This window comes from Micropterus salmoides, unplaced genomic scaffold (genome assembly GCF_014851395.1).
Source record: "Micropterus salmoides isolate LMB-PRFRI ecotype aquatic unplaced genomic scaffold, ASM1485139v1 Ms_hic_scaffold_17, whole genome shotgun sequence".
NCBI classification, from domain to species: domain Eukaryota; kingdom Metazoa; phylum Chordata; class Actinopteri; order Centrarchiformes; family Centrarchidae; genus Micropterus; species Micropterus salmoides.
In genome coordinates this window covers 2497801-2522632 of record NW_024040817.1, presented here as the reverse complement: position 1 = coordinate 2522632, position 24832 = coordinate 2497801, and the positions used below count along the sequence as shown (strand labels likewise).

General features: G+C 38.9%; 2 protein-coding genes and 1 long non-coding RNA gene across 6 annotated transcripts in view; 2 read left to right on the top strand and 1 right to left on the bottom strand.

Moving 5' to 3' along the window:
* Positions 1–3653, top strand: part of LOC119908105 (ATPase family AAA domain-containing protein 2-like) — a 20525-nt gene extending 16872 nt beyond the window's left edge. For 2 of the 4 annotated variants that reach the window (XM_038725855.1, XM_038725858.1), the window contains 3 exons: positions 294–427; positions 2676–2804; positions 2966–3201. In XM_038725855.1, coding sequence (XP_038581783.1) covers positions 294–427; positions 2676–2804; positions 2966–2998 — 296 coding nt within the window. In that variant the 3' untranslated portion in view covers positions 2999–3201. Of the gene's footprint in view, positions 1–293; positions 428–2675; positions 2805–2965; positions 3202–3230 lie in introns of those variants that run through there. The other 2 variants (XM_038725856.1, XR_005445190.1) reach the window with 2 other exon arrangements.
* On the bottom strand, positions 88–9211 carry LOC119908107. Its single transcript, XR_005445191.1, has 3 exons — positions 9083–9211; positions 4539–4680; positions 88–523 (listed from the first exon to the last, which is right to left on the bottom strand). It is a non-coding gene; the product is annotated as an uncharacterized LOC119908107 (long non-coding RNA).
* Positions 9121–24832, top strand: LOC119908106 (zinc fingers and homeoboxes protein 1-like). Its single transcript, XM_038725859.1, has 8 exons — positions 9121–9470; positions 10803–11287; positions 12460–13086; positions 14594–14720; positions 16295–17509; positions 17611–17742; positions 18370–18809; positions 21520–24832. Exons 2-7 carry the CDS (start codon positions 10929–10931, stop codon positions 18799–18801), a joined length of 2892 nt encoding a protein of 963 aa, XP_038581787.1. The 5' UTR covers positions 9121–9470; positions 10803–10928; the 3' UTR covers positions 18802–18809; positions 21520–24832.

Genomic DNA, 24832 nt, shown 5'->3' with positions numbered 1-24832 from the left:
GAAAGCCCTGACTCTGAAATTAGCAATCTTTAAATAATCAGAACATACAATCGAAGTTAATATGAACAGCTGCAAAAATAAACAAAGTATTAATATACATTTATTTCTGTATTGTTATAAAAGAATTCTGTGAACTATATTTTGAACAAATCGATGGACGCATAGCAACTTTTTAGAGAGTCTGTGAATTTTAGTTTTAGTTACCTTTAAAGAATTTGACTTTCAATAAACTGTGCGAACCCTGTTGGGAGTCAGAAGAAGAATAAACCATGTGCGCCTCCTGTCCTCCTCAGAAAAGTGTAGCAGGGACGAGGCGAGAGCCGGCGAGGCCGCCTTGGAGCAGATGCAGCTGTTCAACAGAGGCAGATCTGTGGAGATCCTCGACGAGGAAACGCCGCCGCTGGTGGTCGATCACTGCAAACTGAGGGTGAGATGTTACCTTCTGTAGGATGAGGGGTAGCAGCAGTAGTACTTTGTCCCAAACAATGAGTAGTGACTCTTCTATCTGTCCTGTCACTCGAACCTGTGGGGCAAATGTTCGATGCTATTTTTCCTGTATTTGTGCTTTGGTATTTTAGGAGGTGTTGTGTGTTTTTCTTGGACCCCGAGTCTGACAAATAAAGTTGAACTTTCCTGCTCTGGCAATGAAACACAACATCTTCTTAATCCCGCCTACTAAACTGTGATTGGCTCTGTGGTTTTCCAACTATTTTAATCCCATAAAACTGGATTTGGGCCTGAAACCAGGTGACTGTGGTGACCTGGTGGTGACTGTAAGGATGCACCGACATCGACACTGATATCGGATCGGGTCGAAACTTACTCGAATAGCTGGATCAGGTATCGGGCTGTGCAATAAAACAATAATGATAATTATCGCAATATAATTTTCCTCAATAACAATATAAGAAAGGTTCAATATATCGTGTGTATAATTAGCACTTAATTTTCCTACTAAAATATTTATTTTGTTGAGGAAAAAGGGACTGAGAAAAGAATTTGAATCTTTTTTTGTTTGTTTGTTTTTAAAGATTTTATCATAATTGTTTTGAAAGTTCTACCTCAGATATGTTAAGTGATCCACTGTTTGGCCTCAACGGTTCTGACCATAAGGAAAAGTTTAAAAACCACAATTAACAATCTGGTTTCTTCTGCTTTCACTCAGGAGCAAAAATCAGCCTTCAAACTTGAAAGAAAAAATATTGATTTGATACTTATCGTGATAATCATCAATATTGAATAACTGAATACGAAAAATTATCCTGATAAACTTTTTCGCGTGAATTGAATATTTTCAACTCAAGCGAAGAAGTCGCACGAGGCTGAGTCGCGATAGCCTATCAGTGTTGAGATTGTCTGTACGTCACCGAGGCTTCAGAGCGGTGTGGAGAGGACCAGGCAGAGCGGGGGATTGAAAATCTGCTGGCCGGCTGAGAGCTGCTAAACGTGGGGGAGAGGAGCAGGGAGCAGCGCTGCAAACATTGGACAAATAAACACCCATAATCGGTCGGATTCTGCTCTGACAACTATGCCGTTTACTCGCGGGAGGAGCTCGGAGTAAACTGCTTTCATTAAATTAGCTTTTTGCTATAGTTTTTGGGATTTCAACGTTGATTTATCTTCACTGGAGCTTCTCAGCAGCTAGCTTCCGTGCACATCCGGTTCAAGTGTTGTTAGCGTCGTTAGCTCTGTCGGACTACGACTTCATATTTATATAAAAACCGGACAAAGCTGGACATTACTTGGAGAAAAGAAAGCGAGGAGGTTGAACTACCTGGTGAGTTCAGAAAACATATGTCTGTAACTTTATTCCAGCTATTGTACTTTACTGTAACCCGTAGCGCTGATCGATCCAAAGCCCATTCAGAAAACAAACATTTTAGTAGTTGTTGTCCTGCTGTCTTGCTGACAGACCTGACAAAGCATGAATTCATATGTTTAACAAATCTGCATCATGTTGTAGTTATTTCGGCATCAGTTTGATCCGTTTATTGCAATATAATCACAGCAAAATGTTCACTTTGGGGTCATACAGCTGTACTAATGTCGAGTTGTGTTTATTCACGTTATCGCGTTAAAATCTCCTCACGTTGTGTGTGAACACTTGCAGCGAATGTACTCACGCGAGGAAAGCGAATATGCGCGTTTGGTCTGAAAGCACCATAATATAGCCTATCAAATAAAGCTCCCACCACAGAAACCTTTTATATTGCACCACTTCTCACTCCATGTGTACTGTACGGAGATGGGGGGCATGTTGAAATACTATATTATGCCATCTTTATTTAAGATATCAGGGGTAGCGTAATCTGATAGACTAATAATGATATTTTTGTTTATGTTACTGACGATCAGCCACTTTCTCGACGGCGGGCGTGGAAACAAACCACGCTTGTGGGTCACACGCATGCGCAGAACCCCTAAGTAGAACATCTGGATAGGTAGCATCAATCGACAGGACACCAGTCACCAATTAGCAACGACTCCCAGTCTGTTTCCCGGCTTTCCCACACTCCCAGCTCGTTATTGTAGTTACAGTAAGGAACACCGCTTATTAAAATCACACACTGGTATCTGCGTCGGGACTGCATCCCTGCCCTCGCAGTAAAGGTTTCAGTGGTATTTGCAGCTGTGATTATTTGTTGCCGGCGGAGTAATTGTTGTGTGTTCATCAGGATCTCCTGAGCAGAGCCGTGGCTACATCAGAAGGCGCCGAGGTGGAGCCGCTGGAGAAGCTTTACGCTGTGCTGGCTCAGTGCATCTACAGGCACAGACACAGCTACAACAAGACGGAGCTCATCCAGGTGCCACCTTCTTTAATTTCAGTCCTCAAGGCCCATCATTTTCTTTTTAAATTGAACTGAAGAGTGAACAGTTATATATATATATATATATATACGAATGTTTCTGTTTCCAGCTTCATGTTCATTCTGTCTTTTTTTTTTTTTTTTTTCTCCCCCTCCAGGAAATGAAGAAAGAAATCGACAGCTTCTCTTGATCACAGGTCTATTTTAATAAAAAACCTCAGTGCATTTAAACAGGAAGTGGTTTGCTGCTCATTCTGTCAGCTGTTATTTATAATATTAGTATTTAATCACGTGACCAGTTTATTTAAGAGTAATCCTTATGATCATGCAGTATTATTTCACTTTAATTTATCATGACGGAAGCTTAAATAAAAGTGCTATAGTGGATTAATTATCAGTATTGTTTGTGTGTTTTCTGTTCAGCAGCCAACTGAAGGACTTTCTAACTTTCAGTCCAGACTGTTCGTAACTGATCTGGGAACAGATTAAACAGCTCAACCAAAGGTTGGAAGTGACACTAAAATCCACCTGAACACTTGGAGTTTTGTTTAGTCTGTGTTATTCACAACATTCGATCGCTGTACGTAACAGATATTTTAATTTTCCATCTGATATTTGTGCTTAATATAAAATTTAGTTGAATTCTCACCGAGTAATTTTTACTTTTCATACAGTAAGTATGATTTTGAGGTACTTTTCTATGGTAATTCAAACGTATACTTCATTACCTACAGTATTTAAATAATAATAATGAGTAATTAAAATTTGCTGTACTTCTGCCAGTGGTGGACAAAGCACTCAGATCCTTTTACTTAAGTAAAAGTACTAATACCTCACTGTAAAAATACTGTTAAAGTTCTGCATTGAAAATGTTAATTAAGTAAAGTACTCAATGCAGAAAAATGTTATACTGTTATTTTTTATATCATGAGATTATTATTCCTCATGCATTCATGTAAAAGCAGGATTTTACTGCTGTGGTTGTTTGAGGTTGAAATATTTTGTATCAGACTGCAATTAATTATCTTTATGGATTTATACGCTCATTATTTTCCCCATTAATCGATTGCAAAAAATCCTGAAAATAGTGACACCTTCACAATGTTTGTTCTGTCACTCAAAACATCACAACTATTAAAAAAATACATTAAAATAACCAAAAGGAAAAGCAGCAAATCTTCACACTTGTGAAGCTGCAACCATGAAATGTTTTTACATGAAAATTCACTTAAAGGATTATCAAAATAGTTGCCAGTTAAATCAACAAATTTACTACCTATACTTGTAAAAAATCTTCATATGTTTTGTGAGTACAAATCTTACTTTGTAAAGTAAGCGAAGCTGTCAGATAAATGTAGTGAAGTAAAAAGTACTATAAAAGTAATATTTGATGTGGTGGAGTACCTCTAATAGTACTTGAGTAAATATACTTCATTAATGTCCATCACTGACTTATGATTACATGTTAATGCATCAGTACAATATTATACTGCATGATTATGATAATATCACTCTGACAGGAGTACTTTTGATACTTTCAGTTTAATTTTCAGATAAAAATAATTAACTTTTACTTGTGTAAGGTTTTTGTGCAGAACTTTTACTTGTAACAGAGTATTTGTACTCTGTGGTATTGCTGGACAGTAAAGAATGTAAATTGTACTTTGACCTGTGTAAATAATCAGTGTCTTCGGTGCAGCACTGTTACTTCTTACATAACTGCATCAGTACCTTGATCAGCACTCGGTGGTGGATCGACCTACTTCACTGCGATAGTTGGAACACGCTCCTGTCGTCGCTCTATGACGCACACGAACCTTCAAATAAATCTGTCACGCTGACGTCAGTACGCCGACGGTCGTTTCCGCTTTACCTTCAAAATAAATGATTGGGAATTGGACAAAAATCTAAAGACAGGTATACATAATACAACAACACAGTCTGTAAAGTACACATTTATCAAAAAGGTCTATATTCCTATAAAATAATCAGAAATTATTTTGTTAGAATTGCTCGCTTGCACATCAAGGTATTAAAGGAAAACAAATAATAATAAAAAAAGTTAATTAGAAAATATAAAGATATATATATATATAGATATAGATAGATAGAGATAGATATATATAGATAGATATATTACTGTGTGGTGTATACGTGTATTTAAATAGTCTTTGTATATAAAATATATAACCTATTTTATTTAAATGTTACTATATTTTAATACAAATTTAATTATCTGTTAAGTTCTGTGCGTGCAGCATTAAGGGACTACAAACATTCATTTCGTTATACAACTTTATGTGGTACAATGACAAATAAACAACCTTGTAGTATTTTTACAGTATTAACAGAAGTGTAAATGATAAATAATGAGTACCGGTAGAGTTGATCCTTAAAAGAGTAATAAAAACAGAGAAATATTTCAGTGTATGTGAGTATTGCACTGCAAGGTCCAGTTTAATGAGTTTAATGACTAAGAGTTTCTGTGCCTGACACGCTACATATTAGAAATAAAAAAAATAAAGAATATAAAACAAGTAAGGCATTGATACATAGAAAGAAATAAATACCATTTTTTCATAGTTTAAAATCACGAGGTCTTTCTTTTTAATGAATATCGTAAATTGCATCTGAAATTTGACGTGTAATAAAAATAAACCCCTAGGGTATTTGTATGATTAAAACCGTTTATACAGTATCTCACAAAAGTACACCCCTCACATTTTCCTAAATATATGATTATATCTTTTCATTTGACAACACTGAAGAAATGACACACACACAATGAGTGTACAGCTTGTATAACAGTGTAGATTCACTGTCCCCCCCTAAAATAACACATCACACAGCGACAGATGTCTATATCGCTGGCATCGAAAGTGAGTACTCCTTTTGTGAGATACTGTATATATTATAGTATATAACATTATTTTATGGCTTCATCTTGTGTTTTTTGATGTGAGAACAAACCAGGAATTTAAAGTTTAGCTGTTTCATATGAAATAATAAAACAGAAGAATTTATTTTTGGTATTTGTGTGGAATGTTATTTATTAGTTTGTTTATTTTATTTTTTTGTTTCACATAATTAAAAAAATAAAGGATATTTTTTTAAGAGTATGTGCGAGAGCATGATAGAAATCTGTAATGGCTTTTATGAAAGACATACAAAAGATAAAATAAACATATAAACTCTTTCTAATAGTAGTGTTAAAAAATTGCATATATAAAATAAGTGTAGTAGTAAAGAAGTAAATTTTAAAAATGCCAAAATTGCCATATTTAGACTAAGAGCAATCATTTTTTCGAATTCAAAAGTGTTTTGGCTGCAGGGCATTAGTAAGTCTATTTTTGTACATAGACAATGACACAGAGGAATCAATTAAATGTACATTTTAGGATAAGTTGAGTTATTGAGATAACAACGATATTTGATAGAAAAGTGACCACAGGATGTTTTACACAAAGGAAGATCAAAATTCTTAGTCTGTCTAGTTTGATAATTGTGAATTGTCAACAAAATCTATCAGCTATAGGGCAAATTTGCATCTACGGAGCCCCTGAAGTCCCATAAGATGATATTTTTGGGAACAAGATAATTATTTTGTGGGAAGAAGTTCTTAAAATAAAAAACAAAATCAACTTATGGGACATCAGGGACTCCGTAGTATTATTTTATCTCACTTTAAAAACAAATGTACAGGTTTGAAGAATGTTAATTTAAAAAAAAGTCTACACAGCTAACTGCACTTGCACTCAGTGTTCGCTGCATGGCAGGTTAAATCTTGTTAATTCCTGTTTGTAGTTTACATTCTATGTGTATTTGTTATTTTTTTATTTGTTATTTAATCTTATTATGTCATATTCAAATGATAAACTTTTTATTTTGTAGCAAACTACTTTAGCAACATTATTTTACTGAAATATTCATGCCTATAAAAGCACACTGAACTGAACGGAACAGATTTTTGTGATGTGTTTTTCTTTTTAAATGTGTTGTTATTATTATTCATAGACATGTTATTATTATTCATAGACATGTTATTATTAATCATAGACATGTTATTATTATTCATAGACATGTTATTATTAATCATAGACATGTTATTATTAATCATAGACATATTATTCTTCATAGACATGTTATTATTATTCATAGACATGTTATTATTATTCATAGACATATTATTATTCTTCATAGACATGTTATTATTCTTCATAGACATGTTATTCTTATACACATATTATTCTTATGACATGTTATTCTTCATAGACATGTTATTATTCTTCATGTATGACATGTTATTATTCTTCATAGACATGTTATTTATTCTTCATACACATGTTATTATTCTTATGACATGTATAGACATGTTATTATTCTTCATAGACATGTTATTATTCTTCATAGACATGTTGTTATTCTTATGACATGTATAGACATGTTATTATTCTTATGACATGTATAGACATGTTTTATTATTCTTCATAGACATGTTATTATTATGACATGTATAGACATGTTATTATTATTCTTCATAGACATGTTATTATTATTATGACATGTATAGACATGTTATTATTCTTCATAGACATGTTGTTATTATTATGACATGTATAGACATGTTATTATTATTCTTCATAGACATGTTATTATTCTTATGACATGTATAGACATGTTGTTATTATTTCTTCATAGACATGTTGTTATTCTTCTTCATAGACATGTTGTTATTCTTCTTCATAGACATGTTGTTATTCTTCTTCATAGACATGTTGTTGTTATTATTATTCTTCATAGACATGTTATTATTCTTCTTCATAGACATGTTGTTATTATTATTCTTCATAGACATGTTATTATTCTTATAACATGTTATTATTATTCTTCATAGACATGTTGTTATTATTATTCTTGATAGACATGTTGTTATTATTCTTGATAGACATGTTATTATTCTTATGACATGTATAGACATGTTATTATTCTTGATAGACATGTTATTATTCTTATAGACATGTTATTATTATTCTTCATAGACATGTTGTTATTATTATTATTCTTCATAGACATGTTATTATTCTTATAACATGTTATTATTATTCTTCATACACATGTTATTATTATTATTATTCTTCATAGACATGTTATTATTCTTCATAGACATGTTATTATTATTCTTCATAGACATGTTGTTGTTGTTATTATTCTTCATAGACATGTTATTATTCTTATAGACATGTTATTATTATTCTTCATAGACATGTTGTGTTATTATTATTCTTCATAGACATGTTATTATTCATTATAGACATGTTATTATTATTCTTCATAGACATGTTGTTATTATTATTCTTCATAGACATGTTATTATTCTTCATAGACATGTTAATTATTATTCATAGACATGTTATTATTATTCTTCATAGACATGTTGTTATTATTATTATTCTGTATAGACATGTTGTTATTATTCTTCATAGACATGTTGTTATTATTATTCTTCATAGACATGTTATTATTCTTCATAGACATGTTATTATTTCTTCATAGACATGTTGTTGTTATTATTATTCTTCATAGACATGTTATTATTCTTATAACATGTTATTATTATTCTTCATAGACATGTTATTATTCTTATGACATGTATAGACATGTTGTTATTATTATTCTTCATAGACATGTTATTATTCTTCATAGACATGTTATTATTATTCATAGACATGTTATTATTCTTCATAGACATGTTGTTGTTATTATTCTTCATAGACATGTTATTATTCTTATAACATGTTATTATTATTCTTCATAGACATGTTGTTATTATTCTTATGACATGTATAGACATGTTATTATTATTCTTCATAGACATGTTGTTATTATTCTTATGACATGTATAGACATTATTATTCTTCATAGACATGTTGTTATTATTCTTATGACATGTATAGACATGTTATTATTATTCTTGATAGACATGTTGTTATTATTCTTATGACATGTATAGACATGTTGTTATTATTCTTTTGACATGTATAGACATGTTATTATTATTCTTCATAGACATGTTATTATTATTCTTGATAGACATGTTGTTATTATTCTTATGACATGTATAGACATGTTGTTATTATTATTCTTCATAGACATGTTGTTATTATTCTTATGACATGTATAGACATGTTGTTATTATTATTCTTCATAGACATGTTGTTATTATTATTCTTCATAGACATGTTGTTATTACTCTGATTTTTCAGTGAATCCCTTACCTCAAGCTTTTATTTTGAAATATTCAAACCGGATGCATTTCTCGGCCGTTGGTCGCTTGTAGCGGCGGTACAAAAAATAATGCCATCGTCAGATTCGGTGAACTATCGGTGCCTTTTTATATTAAACTCTCCTTTTTATTAACAAAGCGACGGAGCAAACAATGCGCGTCGACAGCCGAAACCGGAGCTAACGGCGTTTAGACAGCTTGTCCCCGGCCGTCAGAGTGTCTCTGTGTCCGGCTGCAGCAGATGGGATCCTCGGTGTATTTGGCTAAAAAGGCGGAAGACTGCGCACCAACAGCCCCAACCAGAGATGATACAAAGCTCCAGCCGCTAGCCAGCTAACTATCTGTTGGGAGATGCTGGTAAACGGCAGCCGATCCACCAGGTAAACACACACCGAGCTGACAGCAGGACCGACCCGTTAATAATAAACACAACGCTCGGCTAGCTAACGCTAGCCGCTAGGACGGTGTCGCTGCGGTCGTTCCTCTTTCTCTGTTAAACATCTCAGACAGAAAGCTAGCTGAGAAGACACGGGGTTATTATTATGACTGGAGTCTGCGCAGGTTAACAGCTCGGTGTCTTTTCTTCTCTCTGTGCGGACAGGAAGTGCATTTTCTGCTGCAGCACCAGAGTTTGCTAGGAGGAGCTGAAACAAACAGCACAACAGTTTGATCAGCGCGCACAGGGCTAATATCGCATCAGCTCACACTTTCCCACATTTAGTTAACACATGTAATGTATTTAAAGATGATAAGGTGCAGCCGGATAAGAAACATAGGCAGAGAAATGTAAATATAAATGATAAGATGATCATTAGTGTAGAAAGATAAAACACAGTTAATGTAAAACTTAAATAAAAAGCAGAGTCCCAATTAGACGCCTGTTCCCTTTTACTGGCCTGGTGTGGCCTCACGTTTTGACAAATAAATGCAGGTCTCAATTAGAAGCCTGGTCTGGTTTTTATGGAGGTTCTTTGGATCTATAAAACCTGTTGAAGCCCACTGGGTCACCTGCTTAAACTGCTTCTAAGCTGCTTAGACTGTCCGTACCCAGAAAAATGATGTGTCAATATGGACGTGATACACACATTTAGATCAGTTAGATTCTCCACAACACAAACATGTAGTTCGTTTTATGGAAACAATGAGCACCAAAGTATTTTCATTCAACATCCACCGGCACGTTAAAGGAGTTAAAGGCCTGTCCCAAATATAGACGGGGTGAGTTCAGCAAATAAAAGCCTGGGCTATTGATTTAAGTTTCACGGCATGCACATGAGCAGTATAAAGCATGCAAATAAGATGTGCTACATCCACAATTTCCACAATACTTAAGTGTACATTGTTTGCTTTGCTACTTTGAGCAGAGCTTCACCCCTTTTCTGAAAACAATAAAATACGGCTGAAAAAATGCGGCCGATTTGTGATGTTTCCAGTCAGGATGCTTTCTGTTGCTCCTCTGTAAAAGCTAACCGGTAAATTTTAACTATTTTTTTTTTTACTTACCTGTTTAGTCAAGGCTCATTAGTTTCTCATGTGATGGAACAGGAACTCCAGGTGTGTCGTGTTACACCTGAACACACCTAAATGAGCTAAAGGAGAAACATCTGCAGAGTCTGGCTGAACCGATTTAAAACATTCCCACGTCTGATTGTGGCCTTAAACATAACTTTTACATGTTTATTATTGTTTACTTCTTTCCTTTTTGTCTTCAGGAATTAAGGACAACACAGGAAACATTTCGACAGATGACGTCCCACTTTATGGAGCCACAACGGGACGACTTGAACTGAGACGGCTTTAATACTCGGCTTTAATACAGCACTTTTCCCGACCTCAGGATGGCGAGCAGGAGGAAGTCCACCACACCGTGCATGGTTCCTCCTCGAGAAACCGTTGACTCGGACGAGGAGATGGAGGACGTCACAGATACGGCTGAGACGGGGGACAGTAACGGCGTGGCGGCCGTCTCCTCAGAGGTTTCTGGTCTGTTTGAGCAGCGAGGCGAAGACGCAGATGTCAGACAGGTCTCAGACCACTATCTGGACTCGAACATGGCAGAGGGGGGCTACGAGTGCAAATACTGCAGCTTCCAGACGACAGAGCTCAACCTGTTCACCATGCACGTGGACACGGAGCATCCCGATGTCGTCACCAACACGTCCTACGTCTGCATGGAGTGTGACTATCACACCAAGAGGTACAAAACTGTTTTTACACTTATATACGTGTGAGAGAGTTTGGGCAGGGCGACATTTACTCACCTGAACTCTTCAAATCAAACCTGTCACTGTAAGTTTATCTGGATTACAGCATCAGCATCAAGTATATTTAGCTTTCATTTCATTTCCAGCTTCTCAAATTTCTGTTTTATGTCTTCTTATATAGTTTCCAGCAGCTTTTGATGGGAGTTTTATTTAATTTTTACATTAATCAATCACAAAAAAGTGGCATTCAAAATGTGCGTCTCACATTGGCCTTAATTACGCTGAAGATATACTGCTAGATATTCAGCGCTTCTTTAGATCTTCATAAAACTCTTACAACTCTGTTTCAACACATCCGTTTCTAATGTATTTCAAGCCCGCGTGATGACAATAACGCCGCTCCGCTCTGTTCTCTAGTATATTTATTAATTCTGAACGTGTCGCGTGTCCAGATTGCGACACTGCACTGTCACATGTGAAGTCGACTGGATGAACGGTTCTTGACATAATCGAAACATAAACAGACAGAGATGCCTGCTGTTTATTAGGGAGATTTCAAAATGAAATGTACATTAAAAGAACGTTGTGTGTTCATTTTGATCTCACTCATCAAAGTGCTGAGAGAAATGCAAGTAAATGATGTTTCCTTACATTATAATTATCTGCCATGACAGCAAACAGCATGAAGGCTTTCTAAGCTACAATCGATCCTTGTGATGACAAGTGCCGTCAAGCCCGCTCACTCAGGGCGGGCACGTATGAATCAATGACAAAACTTCATGTCGTTCAAATCCTTTCAGGCGTTTCAGTGACGTACGAAGCTTCAGACGTCATCTGTCACGTGGGAAAGGCAATTTGATACAATCTTCAACACACTCTTTCAAACCAGTATGCTTTGCGAAAGTGAAACGAGTTTCGGCGCCTCGGTATCAAACGTCCCATTCCTTCCTTTCAGTCCTACAAAATAATGCTCATTGGTTACACAGAGCATAGAGAGCCACAACTCTCTGAATTTGTTAAAAACCAAATTGAAATTCTCTTGTAAAGAGAAAATTTAAGAATATAAATAATCACACAAAACTTTTTAAGTGCTCTCAGTCCAAGTTATTTATTTAATCCCATTAAATAAACCAAACCTAACTGACCAGCGTTTCTCCCCCTCTAGTTATGACACTCTGCTGGCCCACAACGCTCGCCTCCACCCGGGCGAGGACAACTTCACACGGACGATGGTGAAGCGAAACAACGAGACCATCTTCCAGCAGACGGTCAACGACCTCACCTTCGACGGCAGCTTTGTCAAAGTGGAGGACGACGAGGCCGAGGAGACGTCCCGCAAAGGCATCGCCCTCAGCAAGACGCCCATCATGAGGATCAAGAGCAGACCGGATCCCAAGAAGTTCACCGCCTCGCACAAACTGGCCGTCGACGACGTCATCAAAGTGGAAAGCGACGACGAGGACGACGAGAACAAGGAGCCGCCCACGCTGTCTCCCGCCCCGATGACACCCGCCGCAGCCGCCCCTCGCCTCGTCCCCGTCTCCACGCCGCTGCAGGTCCAGGCCGTCCCGCAGAGCATCGTGGTCAACAGCCCCAACGTGCTGCAGATCAAAGGCGGCTCGGGCGGCGGCGCCATGCTGCCTCCTGGGACGCTGGCTCAGGTTCTGTCGGCCCTGCAGAACCAGCAGAACAGCATTCAGACGCAGACTCAGCTCCTCATCCCCATCAGCAGCATCCCAACATACAACACGGCCATGGACAACAACGTCCTGCTGGTCAGCGCCTACAACAGGTAAGTGCACCTGGAGGGGCGGGGCTACGACTTATTATCTTTCAGTAGATTTCTGACTCCAAGAAAAGCAGATATTATTTATACATTATGGGCTTTATAATTTAAAAGTTTAACAGTTTATTGAGATCTTGAACACCAGCAGGAGGATGAGGCAGCTGGAAGTTGGCCAATCAGAAGAAAGTGGGCTTTTAGGGAGGAGGCACTTAAAGAGACAGGAGCTTAAAGAGGTGGTATTCTGCTTTTTGGCTTTTCCCCTCTCCTTTATTGAGTTATAAGCCTTTTTTGTGAATGTAACAGGTTTGCAAAGTAAAAAAAGCCCAAAGTCCAGAACAAACAGAGTTCCCGTCTCCCACAGAAAACAGCTCGTTTGTAGTCCAGCCGCTTCCCTTCGCTAAAGCTAAATGTGCCTCATATAACGCTCGCCAAGAGGCTAGTCCGACACGTGACCACACAGCTCTCCTCTCCCTTCCAAACACTAGCTACCCTCCAGGCAGTCAGTGGACATAAAGTTGTTCCTGTGATGTAGAGACAGAGCTCAGTTAAAACTTTATAGATGAAAGATCCTTTTGTTGCAGATTAATAACTCACCGCTCTGACACTCTCGCTCCAGTCCATGTACAGCTGAATCGAAGCTGTTTACCGGCTTCTCGCTGACCCGCCCTTCTCTGCTTCTGATTGGCTAGTAGTCCTTAACTAGGAACTGCACATGTGCAACTCCCAACAAAGATCATTTAGAGACGAGATGCATCACTCCATAGCTAAAACAAAGCCTTCAACACGGTGAAAAGAGGAGCTGCAGCAATGTGCAGTATGACAAAAAAATATGGTGTTAAACCCTGTAAATCTGTTCTGGTCCAACCCCTAAATAGGATTATGAACCTGATTATGAGCAGAATACCAACTTAAGGATTAACTTAGGGGCCAGTAAAAGTTAAACAAGGATTTTATTGAACTGTGAATCAAGCAGAGCTTCTCTAGCCGAGTCCCAGAATAAAAATACTGAGCTGGAAATGAGCATAATACGTCCCCTTAATTTAAAATATTATCAAACCACGTGTCACATTCAAGTCTCAGGACACAGCATACTTTTTATAAATGAAGCATTGTGATGCTTCAGAGACGCCACGGCCTGCAAATCATAGCAGCAGAAATCATATCATCACAGTGTTTCCCACAGAATAACAACTTGGGCGGCGGCTGCGGTGGCGGTCGGGGTGTTGGCGGGGTATATTTTCTATTTCTAGTAGCTTATTTCTTATTTAACCATTTATTTGTGCTTCATTCTCCATCTTATTTTAGTGTTTAAACTTTCCCTTCAGTTCCCCGCCTCTTCCTGTCTAACGAATGACACCTGCGCTCGTGTGTTCACTGTCACGTTACCTGGTCCGTCCACTAAACTAGACACAAAGACGGCAGTAATGTGTTTTTAGTTCAGTGTAGAACAGCTCCTGTGGTTATACTGTATATACTCACTCCTGTTAGACGCTAACTCTGATTTGTGTCGCAGGTTTCCGTATCCCTCGGTGTCCGAGATCATGGGCTTGTCTTCGCAGACGAAGTTCAGCGAGGAGCAGATCAAGGTCTGGTTTTCTGCTCAGAGGCTGAAACACGGAGTCAGCTGGACGCCGGAGGAGGTCTGTGCTTCACAAGATGCTTTCACACCGCATCACACACACACACACACACACACAGTTTCAGGCTGCAATTTCCACTCCTGTCCCTAACGTGGCACTCGTGGTTACTAATTACTGTCGGAGAGATGTGTGGAGTCACATTTTATTTTCTCATGTAGGGCAAAAAATAAGATTCATGCGGCCCTCAGGTGACTTTATTTAAATTTTCAGACAGCTTTGCCAAGATAGAGGAGGAAAGAAAGCCTAAAAGATGATGTGATGAAACAAATTTTAAAAAATCTAAGTCGCATTGGCAGAAGCTGTTTTAACATTTATTCCTTAAAACTTACTAGTCGCTAATTAAAGTAACTATTTCCATTTTACAAGTCGCTACAATTTAGATACTAGTGCTTATTTTTTAGTCACCATTTCCATTTTACTACCATCTATTATTTAGACATTCAACAATTAAAGTGTTCCTATCAACAAGGCTTTAGTCAATAATGAATAACTAGTAATAATTCAAACGTTACTGGTACCTTTTGGAATAGTTACTAATAAATAATGAAATAGGTTCTAGTATCAAAATAATAGATATACTAGTAAAATGGGAATAGTTACTAGTAGCTAATGAACAGATCATATCTGAAGTGCAGAGCCAAACAGATTTCAATTGCAAAAATGTGCAATGAGTCTTTAGTAACTACAAAATAATTACTACTGACTAATGGATTCATTTTTAGTAAATGAAAATGAACTGCTAGTATCTAATCAATAGTTATTAGTAAAACAGGAAATATTACTAGCAACCCTCTTTTACACAGTCTATCCTTATAACTAATGGAATAGTTACTTAGTTACTTAGCTTTTAAATAGTGACAAGTAAGTTTTAAAGAATTCATGTTAAAAACAGCTCGCCATAGTTTTAATATGCCTTCTGAAATACATTACAATAAAATAAGATGTTTATGAAACATCTTATTGCACAAGACTCGGGATTAAAGATTCATTCAGATTACATCTCAATTTAAAAACAAGCAACCCTTTGGAACGACCAAGTCGGCCATTTATCAGATCACTTCGTAAAAGACATTTTTATAGACCTGCTGTCATGTAATTATTTCTTTATCGATCATGCAACCTTTTTTAAATGTTGTCTTCTGTTCGTTTCTTTTCAGCTTTTTTGTTGTACTTTTTCAGCTCGTGCTGTTAGTTTTCTTTTGTTCGGTTCACTCTGAGGGACGTAAACTGTTCTCAGCTTAAATCTTCGGCGCTTGTGCTGTCAAACGTTACAGACATCAGGACGTACAGTCGGTTTATTTATCAGTGCTTACAAATTACATTTCAGATTTCAGCCGACGAAACAATCTCACCTCAAACAACATTAAGTCGCCATTCTGCAGCTTTCCGTCATATCACACGGTCTTCGTTAGCAGCCAGCACGTACAAGAAGTCCTTAACGATTAACTTCACTCTCACTTTATTACGTTAGAGTTCATAGCAACAGACTTTATTTCCTTTTCCAGAAACCGTCCAGCACTTCTGTCCTGTTATTTAAAGCTCAACAGTCTGCTCTTTGTTGCTTTCCTCTGCAGGTGGAGGAGGCGAGGAGGAAGAAGTTTAACGGCACGGTGCAGACCGTCCCCCAGACCATCACCGTCATACCCGCCAACATCGCCGCAGCAACCAACGGCCTGCAGTCCATCTTCCAGACCTGCCAAATCGTCGGTCAGCCGGGCCTCGTCCTCACACAGGTGGCCGGTAATGGCGGCACCATGCCGGTCGCCTCTCCCATCACCCTGACCGTCGCAGGTGTCCCCGGCAACCAGCCCAAAGCCGCCGAACCGTCGACTTCAGAATCAAAGACTGAGATGTCGGCCAGCGCGGCGTTCAGTTTGGACGCGTCGGCAACCAAACCGAAGAAGTCCAAAGAGCAGCTGGCGGAGCTGAAGGCGAGCTACGGCAGGAGACAGTTCGCCACAGAGGCGGAGATATCGCGACTCATGCAGGTCACCAAACTCTCCAAACGAGCAATAAAGAAGTGGTTCAGCGACACGCGGTACAACCAGAGAAACTCGAAGGATCACCACGGCGTTCTGCTGAGCGAAACCGCGTCCAGCAGGGCGGCGACGCCGGGAGGAGGCCGGGGAGGAAGGAACAGCAGCGGCAGCCTTAACGACAGCAATAACAGCGAAAACAACGCCACCATCGTCATTGACTCCAGTGACGACGCCAGCGATTCCTCTCCGACTTCTGCCAACGTCCCGGTGTCGTTCGGCTCCCCCAGCGACCCACGGATCAAATTCCGCCACGCCTTCCCCGACTTCACGCCACAGAAGTTTAAGGAAAAGACTCCGGAGCAGCTGTTCATCCTGGAGGCCAGCTTCCAGAAATCAGACACGCCCTCGGACGAGGAGCTGAGCCGGCTGCGTGCGGAGACGAAGCTGACGCGACGTGAGGTGGACGCTTGGTTCACTGAGAGGCGGAAAATGCCTTCGGGGACGCTGTCAAATGACGACGACGTGGAGGGGGACGGCGAGAGGGGGAAACCAGCTGTGCCTTCGTCCTCAAGTCAGGAGAGGCAGACCACGCCACCCGCCGGCAGGAGGACGCTCAAAAAGACGCCAGAGCAGCTTCACATCCTGAAGAAGGCCTTTGTCCGCACACAGTGGCCAACACCCGAAGAGTACGACCAGATGGCGGAGGACAGCGGTCTGCCGAGGACGTACATCGTCAACTGGTTCGGAGACACGCGCTACGCCTGCAAGAACAGCAACCTGAAGTGGTACTACCTCTACCAGAGTGGGAAGGTAAGAGCCGATTTAGTCTTTGTGATGTTGAAGTCACAGTGATGGTTGTGCCTCTTTAGAGCAGCTCGACCGTATAAACAAATGTAATTCATGGATTTAAGGTGGATGAGGCGCTGAACGGTGGAGCAAAGAGCCAGAAGAAGTCCAGGAAGCGTTTCCGTGGTTGGTCCAGGAGGACACGCCGGCCGTATCCCTGCAAACGCTCCCCACAGGGGGGCGCCATCGCCATCAAGGTCTGTGTGTGAAATGTGCACCAAGTTGCCAGTTTTATTAAGAGCTCAGGTGCTCATTTCAGGGGATTTTAAGTGTTACAAATGGTTTCCTTCCCTCGGTTTCTTTGTGTTTCAGTAAGTAGACTGACTTTGATAGAGCCAGAATCAATCCAGAACATCCACTGAGGAACAATTCATATATATGATATAAAGCAAAGAAAAGCAGCTGAATATCTTAAAGTTTTTGGTTGGACAAAACTAGACGTCACCTTGTTGTGAAGGCCGCTTTTTTACAAAAAGTAAACAAATAGTAACTTCAGTGAGGAATCGTCAGATTACTGGATAATGAAAATAATCATTGGACCAAATATAAATGACATGTACTGTAAACAATGCAGGTTTTGGCACATTTTAAGGCGGAAGCTAGGTGTTTCCCCTCCTTCCAGTCATGGTGAACTCCGTTAAGAGACTGTTTTTACAAATCCAGGCACTTCAAAACCTTGCAAAATTGATCACCTTTATGCAAAAGTCCACAGCAGAGTAACACAACCAGAGCTTTTTAAAGATACAGATCGTACACAGACGTTAATATAAATCTTCTCATTTAGAGTTTTTTAATGCCTGTTTTTCCATCCCTCCCTCGTGCAGGTGAAGTCCGGTAAGACGTTTCTGAAGGACTACTACCTCAAACACCGAGCCCTGAGCGAGAAGGACCTGGACGATCTGGTGACAAAGTCCAGCATGAGCTACGAGCAGGTGAGGGACTGGTTCTCTGAGACCGCCAGGAGGGTGGAGGAGGGCAAGGAGCCCTTCAGCGAGGAGGAGGCCGAAGAGGAGGAGGAAGAGGAGGCAGCAGAGCATGGAGACAGCGAAGGAGAGATGGAGGTGAAAGAACAAGGAGGGGAGGCAACTGACGACGACTGCAATGAAGATGAAGAAGAAGAAGAAGAAGAGGAGGAGGAGGAGGAAGCAGCAGCGGAGGAGGAGGAGGCAGCTGAGGAGGTGGAGGATGACGAAACGATCCAGGAGGAATCTGAAGGTTTCAGCCAATCACAGCCTCAGGCAGAAGAGCAGACATGAGCAGACAGGTGAGTGTCTGAGTGGACTGTGATCTGCAGTCAGCTTCACTTTATGAAAGCGTTCACTTCTGTGCAGGTTTGCATTTAGTTCATGTAGATTCACACAACTGCACGTAAACAAAAGAAAACTTTATTTTTTATTATTTATTTTTTTAATTTTATTTATTAGGTTCCTCCCACCGTCCAAAGACATGCAGGCTAGGTTGATTGGTGACCCTAAATTGTCCTTAGGTGTGTGGCGACCTGTCCAGTTTGGCTCCAGCCCCCCAAGACCCTGTACGCAGGATAAGCGGTTGACGATGGATTTTAAACAGGAAAAAAAAAGATAAATCAAAGATGTAGGGCCAGAATGTGTCTGATCAGATAGCGCCTGGAGTTTTATTCATAGAAAGTTCTCATACGGCTTCTTTTGATAAATGAAAACAATTGCATATTTCTCACAATAAGGTGGCAAAGGAAGTCTTGTTTTGGTTTCCGTACTGAAGAATCTAAAACTTTTAAAACCAGATCCGGCCAGCCCTTCTGCCAGATCAGAGAATTTCAAAACATCCTGCAACTTGATGACAAAGTGGATTTAGTTGTTTCTTGTTTGAAATTAAGTGTTTAATTTCAGATTTCCTGCTGTTATCAGAGTTTGAGGTACTGTTGGATTCCATGTTGTTGTTAGTCGGTAAAACAGTCACTTTCGATAACCAGTTTAAGTCATTATATTAAGCAAAAATCCTCTGATTCCAGCTTTCTCTGTTCATCATAATGAAATCACAAAAACAAAATGCAAATTAATTATAATTCAGGCAAAGCGAGTTTTATTTGTATATAGCAATTAGAGCAAAGAGACAATTCAAAGTACATAAAACAAGTAACAAAAGTGTAATAGAAATGAAAAATGTAAGCAGGTTAATTTACCTGGTATACTTATTTATTTGATTTTGCACCTCAATAATAAGTAAGTGTTAGTTGCAGCCCTTACAGTAAAAAACAGAATCATTTAAAATACAGCAGAACAAAATTGAGAAGTTGTAGTGAAGTTGACACAGTTTTGCATCTGGAAAGATGGTAAATATTTACAAACAGTATGTAGCAGATATTACCTGAACTAAGGTAATTTACTGACGCATCACATCAGGCATGTTATCTGTGATTTAAGTAGCAGCAGGATTAAACGAGGTGCTCCAGATGTTTTCCAGCTCCTCCTCCTCGGGGATCCGGAGTCCTTCCCGAGCCAGATGTGAAACACTCTCTCCAGCGAGTTGTGGGTCTACCCCGGTGTTTTTCTAACAGTTGGACGTGCCCAGAAAACCTCCCGTGAGTTTCCTCCGTTGGGCGTCGGGGCTCTGCCTTAGAGATGCTAGGAGACCCCGGGGTGACCTAGAGCACGCAGGAGAACGTTACAGTCGACATCAAATCCAGTTATGTATTGGACTCGGTTGTATATTGTAGGACCGTTCAGTGCTGTTAACATATCAGGTCAACAGGGATTTAAATAACTTATTATATCCCAAGAAACCAAATGTATTTATGTAAAGGCCAGTTTAGAAGCAGCTGCTGGTACCAGAGGCTTCTTTGGACTTTTTTGTTGTCGTAAAAATTCCGTCCTAATTTATCTACCATCACCCGTCAATAAAACATTTTTAATATCATTAATTTAAAAAAGAAACTCGATCACAACAACATTTATCGTTATCAAAGCAAATATGTTTAGAATATGATGTGTAGGCCAGGGGCAACGTTTTCTGAATGAATGACATGTTTCCTTGTTTCCTCCCGTTTGGTGGGCGTGTCACAGGTGTTACCTTATCAGCTGTGACAAGTTTGTAAACGTGTTAAAATAGCAGGGAAAAGCAGTGTGTTCGAGGCGCCGCCTTTTCGGTTGGGGAAAAAAACGTTTTGTCAGCGCTGAAGTCGGATGATACCAGAACTCTTAAAGTGATACTAACAGATTCGAGACCTTGCGTAAAATATCACAGTAAAATGCAATAGTAGTTCATTGGTATTATTTTTTTTTGTTGTTGTGAACAAGCAAGGTGATCTATTTTCTTTTTTAAATAACTTGTATCAGATGCTCCTCGTACTAATTAGGTCATCCTCACATCAGAGGAAGGACGACAGCTTGGGAGTCTTTTTGTATTTGAATGAGAGAGAGGAGGAGTGAAACAGTTTAGTGATCACTGTGAGTTGTGGAAATTTAGTTTAGTTTGTTAACCATAGAGAATAATTTGTTAAGCCTTCGATCGATAAATCTCGAAGAACCGAATTGAAAGATCTCTGCAAGCGCTTTTCCCTTTAGCGTCGCGATCCTCCTCCAAAAAAAGTAAGACAGTAAGAAGTAGAAAATGTGAAAAGAAGTCTACTGAATCCAAACTACACTAAAGAAGCAAACGGAGGAGAAGAGAGGAACATCAGCTGGAGCGCCACAAAAGCGTTGAATTGATAAGATGGAACGAAGTAATCGATCAGTGACGAGTGATGTGAGATCTACTCTCAGATTATTAGACAGCAGCTAATAAAAGTGCACACTGCCACCAACTGGAGAGGAGGTCTACTACAGGTGGTTAGTGGGCGTTTCAGTAGATCGGCCTTCAGATTTTTCCCGTCAGTGATGGAGAATATCGGGTTAATGCGACCGCAGGTTGGTCCATCGTGTACACATGATGTCAGAAACCTTCCTGTCCTGGCTTGAATGTTTTTTATCTTTCTTTCCTTTTGTTTTATTCCACAGCGTTAACGTTGCTTCCCCCCCCCGCTGTGGAGACAACATGGAGGACGACATGCGTCAGTGTTTCTCAGCTGGTGGGTCGGGACCCAAAGACGGCCGCAGGACGCTCAGACGGGAGTTACAGCTCACATGGATGACGTGTTACTATTAAAAAAGAAATAAATAAAAAAAGGCGGGTTTGTGCCTTGGAGATGAACTTTGGGTCCTGGTGCAGCTGAGAAGCACTGAGGTGACGGAGCTGAATTAACGGACAAAGCATCGGGATGTAGTTTGTTTCTGCTGACGAACTGTGGGGACCAACCCAACGTGCGGGACGCCGCCTCTCACCAAGCGTTGGCACGAGTGTAAGTTTCCAGCTCTGCTCCTGTACAAATAACAAGGCTTTTATTTTGGTGACAATGACAGGGCTTTTACTTTGGCCTTTCATGTCCTTTTTCTTACAAAAAACAAATGTTTTACGGTGAACTTTGTATAAAGGAAAAAACAAATCCAACACGTTTCTAAAGAGGTGAGACCTCTCATGAATATTAAAGTCTGTTTTTTGAGAATAAAAAACACCATCAGACCTTTATCTCAAGGGAACGTCCTCTCCCCAAACCCAACACACAAAACATTTTGCTGTTCTGAAAGCAAAGGTTTTTAAAACCGTGTGAATAGACAACAAATTAGTGCCATTCTGTTTTATACTTTTGTTTTTAAAATCCAAAAATCTGTGCTGGAGTCCATCCCAAATCAACATTTTAAACCTTTTTGTATTTTTTTCAAGTGATTTGTCTGAACGACATATATATATAAAATAATATGAGGACTGAATCCATAATACTGTTATTATTACACTATTATAATTCCTTTTGAAAATGTCATAAGGTGTTTGGGTCCATTCAGTTTCAATAACGTCAATTCAGTTTGTGAATTTACCTCCAAACACGCAAAATCCACCTTAAAACACATCATCATTAAACAATTGTGCATTTTAGTGTTAAAAATGTCTAAACAGAGTTATTATTTCTGACAGATTTACTTTTATAGTTGCATTGTGGGATGATTTAACAGTTTGTATCAACAGAAAACGCAAAGAAAATGCTGAAAACTTTGACTGATACTGAAGTTTAGGGTCTCAAACTCTTTGAAAACTCCTGAAGAAATTACTTAAATTTGGTTATTAAAGAACAGACCGAAATATGTACAGAGATGACATTTTACAGTGTAAAAATAAACTTATTTACCTCAAAAGTTAGTTCAGTGATTGAGTTTCTTGTGACTTATATACTGATATAATCTGTGATATTATATTGGCTTGAACTTCAACAGCAGCTGATGTTTAAGAGCGTAGATTGAATCAAAATGAACGCAGTCCAACATGACGTGTAAGAAATCCCCCTTCGCGAAGGTTATTATGTTTCAAGTGTACCATCATTTGAGGAGATGTGGTTTCACATCATTAAACTTACACGTGAAATATTCTCTTCAAATTGAATTCACTCAGACACTTGAAGGGTAACTAAAGGTATTTTTCAACCTGGTCCAGTATTGACGGCAGCGAGACAAAGCTGCAACATTATCCTTGCATTTGCACCCCAGCAAAGTACGTCCATTAAAAGCGCTCAGATTGTCATTACAAGTGTGTGAAAACACAACGGAAAGGATCCCTATAGAGGAAGAGCTTTTATTTTGAAGAGTAAGATCCTTTTAGTTAAACCAGAAGCAGTCGCTGTGTCGCTCTCTCGTCAAAGCCACCAGACTTCCTTGGCTAAATAGTAGTTTTACCTCTCCGGTTGTCGTGTGACACAATAACACAAACAAACCGACGCAGCGACAGACCAGCAACTCCCGTGTTCTGTGAGGTTAAATTATTGTTTTTATCAATGGAGTCTGGCGGGAGCGAAATAGCGACTGTTTCTGGTTAAATAAAAAGGATCTTACACTTTAAAAAAAATAAAATAATAATAGGGTCTTTCTCTGTAGGGATCCTTCCATAATGTTGTCACTTTCTTTGATTTACTTAGACGGTATGGATTACGTTGCAGCCTTGTATCGCTGATCCCGACTGCAGCGCGCTCGCCCTCTCAATACAGAACCAGGTTGAAAAAACGCCTAAGTTTAGAAAACTTAAGGTCGGTTTATACTCGTCCTCTCTGTTACACCATATCCAGCTTTCTTCACACCTCCATCATACATACCATACCGCCTTAGGCTGAAAGCAACACGTCTTCTGAGGCATTCTGGGAAACGTAGGTAATCTGGTGGAAAAAGAACACAAGTCATGACATAAAACCCTCATTAAACATTACAAAATAAAACATGATGTGTTTTTGAAGGTGGATTTTCTCTTTAACGTCCAGCTCTACATTAATAAGGCTGTAATAAGATTTATTAAACTTCTGTTGTGATGGTGGAGTTGATTACAGAGTGAAGCCATTTTAGACCCGTTCCCCAATACGTCATGTGGGTTAAAAAAAAACAAGCATATTCATCAAGAGTTGATCGACTTGAAAGGGAGATGAACCCAAACACTGTCCTTGTCCAAAAAAAAGAATAAAACAAACAAAAAAATAAGGCATGTGTGCTCTTCTTCAGGAAACAGGCAACTTTACCTCAGTCAGTTAAGCTACAAACTCGGTAAGATTGTGACATTTACAATTTACGGTTACAGTTTTCTTTTTCTAGAGAATTCAATACTGTATGCATGAAAATACAAAATTATTATTATTATTATGTCTTTCAGATGGTGTTTTTTTTTTTTTTTTTGTCCTCGCCACCAAAGTACGTGAATAACTTTTTAAAGAGAGAAAAAGAAAGACAGTTATTAGTGCGTTTATTTCCTCAAATACGGGTGAACTAGTAAACAACATCCTTCAGGTTTTCCACAAGAATTACAGACAATATTTTAGGGACAAGAAACCAGAAGCACATGGCTCGTCGAACTTTTTAAAAACTTTTCATACGTGGGGGGTAAAAAGAAAAAAAAAGAAGAAATAATAAGCTTTTATTTTGCTTTTCTCTGCTCTCTCTTCCTGTGTTTGCTGAACCGTGTAGGACTCTGTTAGGATATGCAAACATCACAGAACAATCAGCGGGTGGTGAACCGTCAATCAGCGTTCTTTTGATTTGGGATTTTGTTTTGTTCTTTATCAGCGATATGGGATCCTTTACATGAGCTCTGTAATTTTGCAAAGTTACGCCTTTCTGCCATTATTTGCTCATTTCATTGCTTTAATATCCAACAGTTTTTAAGTAGTTAATTTATTTATTATATCTGGACTTTCATGGATATCTTTTTATGTCTGCAAGCAAAAAAATAAAAAGTGACAAACAG